The sequence below is a fragment of the Macaca nemestrina genome, chromosome 20, assembly GCF_043159975.1.
Source record: "Macaca nemestrina isolate mMacNem1 chromosome 20, mMacNem.hap1, whole genome shotgun sequence".
Taxonomy (NCBI): domain Eukaryota; kingdom Metazoa; phylum Chordata; class Mammalia; order Primates; family Cercopithecidae; genus Macaca; species Macaca nemestrina.
The window spans coordinates 64,821,425-64,833,694 of NC_092144.1; the positions used below are offsets into that span (position 1 = coordinate 64,821,425).

General features: G+C 47.8%; 1 protein-coding gene across 1 annotated transcript; it reads left to right on the top strand.

Annotated features, from left to right (window-relative positions):
• Positions 1–2,711: 2,711 nt before the first annotated feature.
• On the top strand, positions 2,712–11,941 carry LOC112429386 (killer cell immunoglobulin-like receptor 2DL4). Its single transcript, XM_071087854.1, is given in 9 exon segments — positions 2,712–2,998; positions 3,196–3,231; positions 4,032–4,316; positions 5,217–5,510; positions 8,083–8,133; positions 10,530–10,634; positions 11,109–11,161; positions 11,261–11,508; positions 11,510–11,941. Coding segments are annotated over 9 exon segments (1,248 nt in total). The 5' UTR covers positions 2,712–2,964; the 3' UTR covers positions 11,652–11,941.
• The last annotated feature ends 329 nt before the right edge of the window (positions 11,942–12,270 follow it).

A 12,270-nucleotide genomic window follows, 5' to 3' on the forward strand; every position in this document is an offset into this window, starting at 1 on the left:
AATGTGTACCTATATAAAAACATCACGATGTACACCACAAATACCTTTCTCCTCAGAGATTAAAAATTTTTTTTTTTTTTTGAGATGGAGTTTCGCTCTTGTCGCCCAAGCTGGAGTGCAGTGGTGCAATCTCAGCTCACTGCAACCTCCTCCTCCCAGGTTCGAGACGTTCTCCTGACTCAACCTCCCAAGTAGCTGGGACTACAGGTGCGTGCCACCATGCCAGGCTAATTTTGGTATTTTTATTAGAGACAGGGTTTCTCCATGTTAGCCAGGCTGGTCTCGAACTCCTGATCTCAGGTGATCCAACCTCTTCGGCCTCCCAAAGTGCTGGGATTATGTGGGGAAAAGAAAGAAAAATCAGACTGTTACTGTGTCTATATAGAAAGAAGTAGACATAAGAGACTCCATTTTGTTCTGTATTTGAGATGCTGTTAATCTGTGACCCTACCCCCAACCTTGTCCTTGCAAGAGACATGTGCTGTGGTGACTCAAGGTTTAAAGGATTTTGGACTGTGCAGGGTGTGCTTTGTTAAACAAGTGCCTGAAGGCAGCTTGCTGGTTAAAAGTCATCACCATTCTCTTAATCTCAAGTACCCAGGGACACACACACTGCCAAAGTTCGCAGGGACCTCTGCCTAGGAAAGCTAGGTATTGTCCAAGGTTCTCCCCATGTGATAGTCTGAAATATGGCCTCGTGGGATGGGAAAGACCTGATTGTCCCCCAGCCTGACACCCGTGAAGGGTCTGTGCTGAGGTGGACTAGTGTAAGAGGAAAGAAGGCCTCTTGGCGGTTGTTGGCCGTTGAGATAGAGAAAAGCATCTGTCTCCTGCCCGTCCCTGGGCAATGGAACATCTCGGTGTAAAACCCGATTGTATGTTCTGTTTACTGAGAAAGGAGAAAACCGCCTTAGGGTGAAACGTGGTACTTGCTAGCTCAATGCTGCTCTTTATGCACTAAAATGGTTTATGGAGATGTTTACATATGCATATCGAGGCACAGCACTTTTCCTTAAACTTATTCATGACACAGAGTTCTTTATTCATATGTCTTACTGCTGACCTTCTCCCTACAATGATCCTATTATCCTGCCACTTCCCTTTTTTCTAAGATGGTAAAGATAATTATCAATAAATACTAAGGGAACTCAGAGACCGGTGCCGGCGTGGGTCCTCTGTATGCTGAGCGCCGGTACCCTGGGCCCACTTTTTCTTTCTCTATACTTTGTCTCTGTGTCTCATTTGTTTTCTCAAGTCTCTCGTTCCACCTAACGAGAAACGCCCACAGGTGTGGAGAGGCAGGCCACCCCTTCGGGATTACAGGCGTGAGGACCAGGCCTGTACACTGACTTTCTACCCTTAAAGTGTGCTGAAGTTTGTTTCTCAGATGCAGGAGCCTTTGGGCAAAGACTATGGGGTTTCCAGGTATAGAAATTATATCATCTTCAAACAGAGATAATTTGACTACCTCTCTCTACTACTGTCGTCTAACTTGGATGCCTTATTATTCTTTCTTTTTCCTCATTGCTCTGTCTAGGACTTCAGGTACTATGTTGAATAGGATGGTGAGAGTGGGCATTCTTGTCTTGTTTCACTTATAAAAGGAACTCCTTCCAGCTTTTACTCATTCAGTGTGATGTTGGTTGTGGGTTCGTCATAGGTGGCACTTATTATATTGAGGTATGTTTCTTCAATGCTTAGCTTGTTCATGGCTTTTAACACGAAGAAATGCTGAGTAAAAAGCATGCTCTACATGTATTGAGAAGATCATGTGGTTTTTGTCTTTTAGTTTTGTTTAGGTGATGAGTCACATGTATTGATTTGTGTATGTTCAACCAACCTTGCATCCTAAGAATCAAGTCGACTTGATCATAGTGGATTAGCTTTCTGATGTGCTGCGGGATTCAGTTTGTTCGTATTTTCTGCGGATTTTTGCACCTGCGTTCATCAGGAATATTGGCCTGTAGTTTTCTTTTTTTAATGTTCTTTTCTGTCGTTAGTATTAGGGTGATGTCAGCCTTACAAAATGAGTAAAGGCCACCCTGGGCAAAACAGAGAGGCCCATCATTTTTTAAAAAGTTGGAGTTTTACAAATTTAAAATACACAGTGAAAAAGTTCTCACAAAGTCCAGAAAGGCAGCTGTAAGAGACATTTGGAAGAATGACAGCACAGTAAATGAGTAGATTTGAACCTTCAGTTACTGCAGTGTTCCGGTATCAAGTTGGAGGATGTTATCATTCTGGTATTTTTTCTTCGAGTCAGAGAGAGAAAGACACACAAGCAATATAGAGAGCAGAAAAGCGCAAAGCCAAAGAGAGAGAGAAAGAGAGACAGGAAACCGTGAGTTTAAAGTCTTGGGTCATAAGACAAACTCTAGATAAAACGACAAGATCCTCAATCAACATGTTGTGTTTTTGCTAATGAGATGGAAATCTATGATGCTAAATAACTGCACAGTCTTTCTACTGAGATTTAAATCATTTTACCTGTTTCTGGTTTAATAGTAGAAATACCAGCATGGAAAATTATGATGATTTATTTAATACAATTGCTCAATAATGATAGTAAGACCTATTAGGTATTTTGCATATTGCACACGAAGGAGAGTTTCAATCGCAGAGAAAAACAAACAAATAGAAAAAGATTACAACGAAAGTCCTTCATGTGAGTGCACAGTTCAATCGTCCCGGGCTGGGGTAAGTGGGTCTGAGATGTGTTTTGAGTCTGGCCGTCATGCATGACGGGAAGTGACAAGTCTAGTCTGCAGTTTTCAGAAAGCCACATTCCTCCCTTGACTGGACTCCCACTAGAACCTCATATGAGGTAGAAGAAGCCTACCTGTGTCCCCTTCACATGTTGTGGTCGATGTGTCAACTTCATGATCCAGGCTCCTCACCACATCCCCTGCACCGGTCAGTCGAGCAGAGTCACTGCATCCTGGCAGCAGAAGCTGCACCAAGTCCATGTCGCCCACGGTCGTCATCCTGGCCTGTCTTGGTGAGTCCTGGAAGGGAAGGAGCACCAGGGTTACACTACGGGCCTGCAGATTCGGGGTCTCCCAACAGGGAGCCGTGTTCTGGAGCAAGCGGGTGGTGAGGCTGAGTGAACGTTCAGCCCAGCGAGGCGCCCAATGGCTGGGAGGAAAGGGCAGGTTGCTGCAGACATGAATAGTTCATCATGATCTTTCTTTGCAGGGTTCTTCTTGGACCAGAGGGTGCGGGCACACGTGGGTGAGTCCTTCCCAAATGATGGGTTGCCATCCCCACCAATACAAGTGAATTTTCCTGAGAAGGGAGGCAGGCAGCACAGAGGGCGGCTGATGGACTGACCGTGGGAAAGCTTTTGGGGAAATCTCTCGTGAACTAGGAAGAGGAGACCCTGGGATGCTCGGCCCTGAGTTCTGTCTTATCCCTCCCCAGCCGTTCTTCCCCGTGGCTGAGTCTAGCTCTGTGTGGCCCAGGGGGAGATTCGGGCGCTCAAAGCTGGGGTGTGGGGGAAGGGGATATGGTGTCACTGGCAGAGGAGGGAAGGAAAGCAGCACTAGGAACAGCAGGTCCTCTGAGGACAAGAGGGTAAATCACTCCCTCCAGTGTTTCCATGATGGTCGGGGCTGCAGCGTGGCTGCTGTCATTCTACCAGAAGAGGTGGGGGAACCACAGTCATGACCCTGACATTCCAATCCCTCTGATGGGGCTCAGTTATTTATTATGGTTCAGGCATTAGCTGATATTCCATTCACAAAGGTCATACCCTCCGCCGCGTGTCTACTTTGTGTTGTTTGGTGTAACCAATCTTGCAGTATTAAAATCTAGTAAGAGTTCCATACTCAGCACCTGCTCAGAGTTTTCAGCCCATACTTTTGTTGTAGGGAGACACCATGTCCATGCTGGATAAGTTCTTCCTGTAGCCCTGGACACCCAGGTGTGGGAGGAGCCTTAGAAACACGGAAAGGGGAAGAATATTCTGAGCACATGGAGGGAGGGGTGACTCCACATCCTCTTCTCTAAGGCGGCACCTCCTTCTCCCCGAGGTGGTCAGGACAAGCCCTTCTGCTCTGCCTGGCCCAGCGCTGTGGTGCCTCAGGGAGGACACGTGACTCTTTGGTGTCACTATCGTCCTGGGTTTAACATCTTCACGCTGTACAAGGAAGACGGGGTGCCTGTCCCTGAGCTCTACAAAAGAATATTCTGGAACAGTTTCCTCATTAGCCCTGTGACTGCAGCACATGCAGGGACCTACAGATGTCGAGTTTTTCATCCGCACTCCCCCACTGAGTGGTCGGCACCCAGCAACCCCCTGGTGATCATGGTCACAGGTCAGAGGGCTCCTGTCTGGGCTTCTCCTTGTCCCACCTCCTGAATCCCAGAGCTTCTGCTGGGGGTGTCCGTCAGGGTCCCATCATCCAGGCCCTGACTGTATTTGGGGTAAAGGGGATTTAATACAGGGGAATGGGTGCTGGGAGGAAGAATGGTGGGAAGAATAACTGTCCCCATTGATGGCCACATTGTAATCCGTGGACCCTGTGACTCTTTATGTTATAGGGCAGGGGACTGAAGGGGAAGATGGAGCTCAGGTTGTTGATGAGTTGACCTTGAGATGGGGAGACGGCCTGGACTGTCCCGCTGGGCTCAGTGGAATCACAAGGGTCCTCATGACAGGAGGAGGAAGAGGGGAGTGGGGATTACAGCAGCATCATGGGAGACTCCATCAGCCACTGTGGGCTTTGAAGGTGGAGGAAGGTCACGAGTCACAAAGGCAGGAGGCCTATAGGGGCTGGAGAAGTCAAGGGAACTGATTCTCCCCTGAGTCTCCAGAGGGAACACAGCCCTGTAGATGCCTTGATTTTAGCCCAGGAAGAACTGGATCCAATTTCTGTTCTCCAGAAGTGGAAGGGTCAGTGTGTTCTCTCCTGCCGCCACGTTTGTGATAATTTTCTACAGCAGCAACAGGAAACCAACACAGGAACCCAGGTCAAGGACAAGTTTAAAAACCAAACAAGAGGGTTGGCTACCCCGAGATCAGCAAAGGTGCACTGCTGATGCCACCACCAGGCTGGAGCCACATAGGGAGGGAACGACAGGGAGAGTCGGGGGTGGAGGGTGAGAGAGAGAGAGCATTAGGTCATAGAGCAGGGGAGTGAGTTCTCAGCTCAGGTGTGATGGGAGCTGTGACAAGGAAGAACCTCCCTGAGGGAAACTGCCTCTTCTCCTTCCAGGTCTATATGAGAAACCTTCTCTCTCAGCCCAGCCGGGCCCCACGGTTCCCACAGGAGAGAACATGACCTTGTCCTGCAGTTCCCGGCGCTCCTTTGACATGTACCATCTATCCAGGGAGGGGGAGGCCCATGAACTTAGTCTCCCTGCAGTGCCGAGCGTCAATGGAACATTCCAGGCTGACTTCCCTCTGGGCCCTGCCACCCACGGAGGGAACTACAGATGCTTCGGCTCTCTCCGTGACTCTCCCTACGAGTGGTCAGACCCGAGTGACCCACTGCCCGTTTCTGTCACAGGTGAGGAAACCCCATGTCTGTCCCATGTCTTATGATCCCAGAGCCATAGCTGGGGAGCTTCCTGCTGATGATGGAGAGAGGGATGGACAGATGCAGAGAGAAGATGAAGCCTCGGTGTGAGGTTGGGGTCAGGGCACAGGAGGGCAGACACAGCACATCAAACCCTCCCGCACTGCCTGCATGGAGGCCTGTGGTCAGGGCTTCAGGCATCCAGGCAGATGGAGAAACTGGTCAGGACAGACCCAGAGGAAGGGAGATTGGGCTCAGTTTGGGGAGATCAGAGGTTCCCTCAGCCCCTCAACCTTACCCATTTCCCAGAAGCCCATCCCGGCCTCTCACCCACAGAGAGATGTCATCACCAGCAACCCTTACACCCTTTTCTTTTCATTTGAAAAAATGCTGATTGAGGTTAAATATACCTGTATAATTTACCAACGTTACCATTTTTAAGTGTAAAATCTAGGGGTCATAAATACCTATACAGGCCGGGTGCAGTGGCTCACACCTGTAATCTCAGCAATTTGAGAGGCCAAGGCAGGTAGATCATTCAAAATCAGGGGCTGGAGACCACCCTGGCCAACATGGGGGAAACCCATCTTTACTAAAAAGATGAAAAAAAATTAACCAGGCATAGTGCCACGTGCCTGTAATCCCAGCTACTTGGGAGGCTGAGGCAGGAGAACCGCTTAAGCCCAGGAGGCAGAGGTTGCAGTGAGCCGAGATCATGCCACTGCACTGCAACCTGGTGACACAAGAGACTCTGTCTCTAAATAGATAAATAAATAAATTTATATTCTTTTTTTTGTTACCCTCCATCCTTTCCTTCCTAACCTCTGGCATCCACCATTCTACTCTCTACCTTCATGAGCTTCACCTTTTACATCCTGCAGGTTAGTGAGAAATGGCAATCCTTGTAATGACCTCCAGTTCCACCCATGTGGCTGCAAATGTCAGTATGTTATTGTCTCTATGGATGAGTAGTCTCCACCGTGTGGATGTACTACATTCTCTCTATCCATTCACCCACTGATGGGCAGGTAGGTTGACTCCACATCTTGGCTACTGTGAATGGTGCTAGAACAGTCATGGGAGTGCAGATGTCACTTTGATACATGAAGTCCTTTCCTTTGCATTTACACCCACTAGTGGAATTGCTAGATCCTCTGGAAGTTCTCTTTTTAGGTTTTGGTTTATGCTTTTTGTTTTTTTGACAAGAAGTTTCACTCTTGTTGCCCAGGCTGGGGTGTAATGGCACCATCTGGGCTCACTGCAACCTCTACCTCCAGGATTCAAGTGATTCTCCTGCCTCAGCCTCCTGAGTAGTTGGATTACTGGCACCTGCCACCACACCCGCCTAATTTTTGTATTTTTAGTAGATACGGGTTTTCACCATGTTGGCCAGGCTGGTCTCGAACTCTTGGCATCCAGTGATCCACCCACTTCAGCCTCCCAAGGTGCTGGGATTACAAGGGTGAGCTGCAGCACCCAGCCTCTTTTTATTTTTTGAGGAACTTCCATATTCTTCTCCTCTGTGAAAGTTGTACTAATTTATATTCCTGTCAACAGTGTATCAGGGTTCTCGTTTCTCCACCACCTTGTCAGCATTTGTTTTGTCTGTCTTTGAGATAAAAGCCATTGTAATGGGGTGGGATGACAGCTCATTGTGATTTCATTTGCATTTCTCTGATGATCAGTGATACTGAGCACTTTTCATATACGCAATGTTCATTTGTATGTTTTGTTCATTGAGAAATGTCTGTTCAGGTCTTTTACTAATTTTATAATTAAATTAGTAATTTTATTGAGGTGTTTGAGCTTCTTTTATATTCTAGTTCTTAATCCCCTCTCAGATGCATAGTTTGCAAATATTTGCTCCCATTCCATGGGTTGTCTCTTCTTCACTTTGTTGGTTGGTTCCTTTGCAGTGCAGAAGCTGCTTAGTTTGATATAATCCCAATGGTCTATGTTTTTGTGTTCTGATTACTTGTGTTTTTGAGGTTTAAACAAAATGTCTTCCCTCAGACAAATGTCCTGGAGCATTTCCCCGGTGTTTCCTTTTAGATGTTTAATGGGTTCAGGCCTTAAGTTGTTAACCCATTTTTATTTGATTTTTGTATATGGTGAGAGGTAGAGGTGCATTTTCATCCCTCTGCATGTAGCTATCCAGTTTTCCCTGCATCGTTTATTGAAACCACTGTCCTTTCCAGATTGTAGATTTTTGGAACCTTTCTCAAAGTCCATTGGATGTAAATAGGTGGATTACATCTGTGTTCTTCATTCTGCTCCATTGTTTTATGTGCTTTTCTTTATGCCAGTGTCATACTGTTTTGTTTACTACAGCTCTGTAACATATTTTTAAGTCAGGTAGTGTGATACTCCTGTTTTCTCCTTATACCTTAAAGTCTCAAGATAGTGGGCATCACGTACAATGATTATGGAGAAGGGGATGCCAGGACTCCCAGGGCCCAATATTAGACAACAGAATGTTGGCCAGGAACCAACCTCAAAGATGTCCTTTGAGTAGAACACAGGCATCCTTATTTCCACACCTCTCTCCTGTCCCATGTTCTAGGAAACCCTTCAAGTAGTTGGCCTTCACCCACTGAACCAAGCTTCAAAACTGGTAAGTGAAGGATCCCTCTTACCTCTGCTTTTGAAAACCCGGGGAGGTCGAAGCCTTGGATTCAAGCGTTGGCTCAGCACCTCCCAGCTCTGTGATTCTGGGCCTGTCTTCCGCTGTCTCTGAACCCCAGACACTCCAACAACGAAAGGGATCTGAGCCCAGCACAGGGCTCAGTGAAATCTCTTAACCTCTGATTTTCTGCTGCTGAGACCTCAGGGTAGAAGGTTGAGTGCAAATCAGACGTTGTTCTCGGGATAAATGTGGTGTTTGTTCTGCCTGCATTCCTAACCAAAGGACAAATGCCTGGGGGCTTGAGAGGGGGAAGGAAGGGGAACATTTTTGAGGGTGGGGTGTTTGTAGAGAAGTTCTACTTGCCAAGGAATGAGCTCCTGTCTGTCATGATCCAACCTTGGTTGACTTAGCAGAGCAAGAGCCTTGCAGTAAGAGAGAACGGAGTTCATCCACGCACATGACACTTCCACTTACTGGCTCAGCCACTGCTCCATGCTCAGGCTGTGCAGTGTGGACCCTTTTCCTATGTTGCCATAACAAATTTCCACAGGCTTCGTGGATGGAAGCCACATTTTAAAAAAATATCTGACAGTGCTGTGGCTCAGAATTATGAAATGCGTCATCTCACAGGGCTAAAATCAAGGTGACGTCAAGGCTGACTTCCCTCTGAAGGTTCCAGGCAAGAATCTGCTTCCTCACTTTTCCAAGCTCCTAGAGGCTCTCACATTCCTTGGCTTCTGGTCCCCATCTTCCTTCCTCAAAGCCCACAAAGGCTGGTCACATTTCTCACATGACATCAGTCAGATCCTTCTTCCTCACCACACCTCTTTCTCTGAATGTTGCTCTGCCTTCTTCCTCATCTTTTAAAGCCCTTGGGATTCTATTGGAATCTATGTTCATGGCATAAAACTTGCCCCCTCACCCAAATCCCCCACCTCACCTCTACTTCCTATCACATTAAGAGACACAGATAGACCGTGGGAAGGTAAAAACTAATACTCTTTGGAGTTCAGATCTTGGACTCGGAGACCAGCACCAGCACCATCTCCTGGTCACCTTTTATACGAATTCACAGAAGGACAGGTTGTACCGAAGCAATAGATGATGGAGGGGGTTGTCCTTCCTCCGGACTCTCAGGTAGAACAGCAGCCTAATATAGGACTCCCGAGATCACAAAAAGGAGCACGCTCTTCACGAGCTTCATCATTATTTCCTGGCTGTTGGATATATGACAGTTCTACTTCACTTTTTTGATCTTGATTTCATGTTATGCCTTTTCTTGTCAAATGTAATGTGTTTGAGTCAAGAGGGATGTGGCCGTAGAAATTGTAAAGCACATTCACTGTGTATCGATCCCAGTCCAGTCTTCCCAGAGAAGACTCTAAACACCTCCTGTACTGCACCTGGGGCTATGCCAATTTCTATCACTCACCGTCACTCCAGGGAGACAGAACACACAGAGAATACATGACATAGGCAGGTTCATTACTAACAGATAACCAGCAACTGACAACAGAAGCCTACATTTCAGTGTGAGCCAGTCCCCCAAGGCTCAGAAAAGCTGCTCGGGACATATGGAGTCACCCCATTTGCATTGCAGCTGGGGGAACCCAGAAAGCAGCCCAGCCTGGGTTTTGTACCCTGGAGCCACAGGAAGCACTGAGCTAAAGCACTGCATGACGTCCTCCTCTGGGAAGAACAGGAAGACAGCCCAGGCTGTTCTGGGACGTTCCTCCTGATCTCAGGATGTTGCCGTCTTAGTCCCTTTTTGTGGCTGTAAAAGAACACTTGAGCCTGGGTAACTTCTACAGAAAAGAGAATTGGTCGACTCACGGTTCTGCAAGCTGTACAAGAAGCAGGACACCAGCATCTATTTCTGGCTGTGGTCTCAGGCTGCTCCTACTCTGGTAGAAGAGAAGGGGTCCTACATGTGCAGAGACCACCGAGATCACACAGCAAGACAGGGAGAAACGGGGTGTGATGGAGCTTCCAAGCTCTTTTTAAGAACCAACTCTCTAGAGTACTAATAAAGGGAGAATTGCTAACCCCGTCGTGTGGGGGAACATTAATCTATTTATGATGGATCCACCCCCATGACCCAAACACGTCCCCATAGGCACCACCACCCACACTCAGGGTTAAATTTCAGAGTGAAGTTTGGGGGGGTCAAATATCCATACGATAGCAGGTGTCTCATCAGCACATTCTGTAGTTATTACGAAAACTATAACTGAGAAAGCAGGAGAAAGCTGGGTCTCCCACCACGTGGGTGCTTGTCCTAAAGAGATGTTTTATGGGGTTGCCTGGCAACCAAGAAATGAGAGACAATCCTCAAAGAGGAACTGCTATGGTGAGCTTCTCATTGGATTTCCATCTTCCTCCAGGTATCACCAGACACCTGCCTATTGTGATTAGGTACTCGGTGGCCACCATCATCTTCACCATCCTCCTCTTCTTTCTCCTTCGTTGCTGGTGCTCCAACAAAAAGAGTAAGTCTCAAAAACCAGAGCCAGAGACCTCAGGGCCATGTAGGGAGGAACGATGAGGAGGGATGGGAGCACGTAGGTGTGTGTTTCTCACCAGCAGGATGGTCTCTGGCCCAAGGCAGGAGCCACAGAGGCAGAGCTTTCTAGAGAGAGCACCAGACACCCTGCCCCTGCCTTCAGCTCACAGACCATTGCCAGATTCTGAACTGTATCCTCATGTCCCTGCAGCCACTGACATCCAGGAGAAGGTTCCATGACAGGCAGAAAGTGGGAGGCAGAATCACTGGGATGGGAACTGACAGCTCTTTATGGGATGGGTCCTTCAGCTCAGAGAGATAGAATGTCTGAGTCTGGCTGTTGGCAGCTGAGGGACCTCAGGCACCTACGACCTCCCGCTGTGTGTTGGGCTCTGCTCATGAAATGATGACCCAGACGTGCCCTCCCAGCTCTTTTGATGACTTCTTCCGTCTCCTACAGATGCTGCTGTAATGGACCAAGAGCCTGCGGGGTACAGAACAGTGAACAGGGAGGTAGGTCCTCCTCTCCCCAGCCTCATGGATATAGTCTTATTCCCTACTAGTCCTGAAGAATGTGAGCCCCTCCCTCACTCAACATTTCCCTCTCTCCAGGACTCTGATGAACAAGACCCCCAGGAGGTGACATACGCACAGTTGGATCACTGCGTTTTCACACGGGGAAAAATCACTCGCCCTTCTCAGAGGCCCAAGACACCCCCAACAGATACCAGCGTGTACATAGAACTTCCAAATGCTGAGCCCAGATCGTTGTCTCCTGCCCACGAGCACCACAGACAGGCCTGGAGGGGTCTTCTAGGGAGACCACAGCCCTGTCTCAAAACCGGCTTCACAGCTCCAGTGCCAGCAGCTGGAATCTGAAGTCTCGACTCTGCATCTTAGAGCATTGCTCTTCCTCACACCACAAATCTGCTGGCTCTCTCTTGCTTACCAATGTCTGTGGTTCCCACTGCCTGCTGGAGAGAAAATGCACTCCTTTGCTTAACCCACAATTCTCCACTTCACTTGACCCCTGCCCACCTCTCCAAACTAACTGACTTGCTTCCTAGTCCTACTTGAGGCTGCAGTCACACTGAGGAGCTCACAATTCCAAACATACAAGAGGCTCCGTCTTAACATGGCACTTAGACACGTGCTGTTCCACCTTCCCTCATGCTGTTCCACCTCCCCTCAGACGATTTTTCAGTCTTCTGTCATCAGTAAACCTTATAAAAATTTGTTGTGATTTCTATGTAGCTCTCTCGTCTTCAAATAAACGTGACTGTCCTCATTCTATAGGTGAGTCTTTTTTTGCCTAAATTTTCTGGTGTTATCATTACTATGTCCATATAACCCCATATGTTCTCCACTGGGTTCTCGCCCCTGGAATCTGAGCTTCTGGAAGAGGTGGAGCCTGATTTGTCTCTGAGACTCCAATTTCCATCCAACGATACAGCACGTAGGCGGGTTCAAGGATCAGGAATCAGATGAACAAGTGATATTCTTACTCTCTGCAGACCTGGAAAGCTGGCAGAGCCATTCCAAGATGAAACATCTGTAGAGTCATAGGCCTTGTTAGTCTCATCTCCACGGGGACACATGTCCACACATCATCTTCATACTAT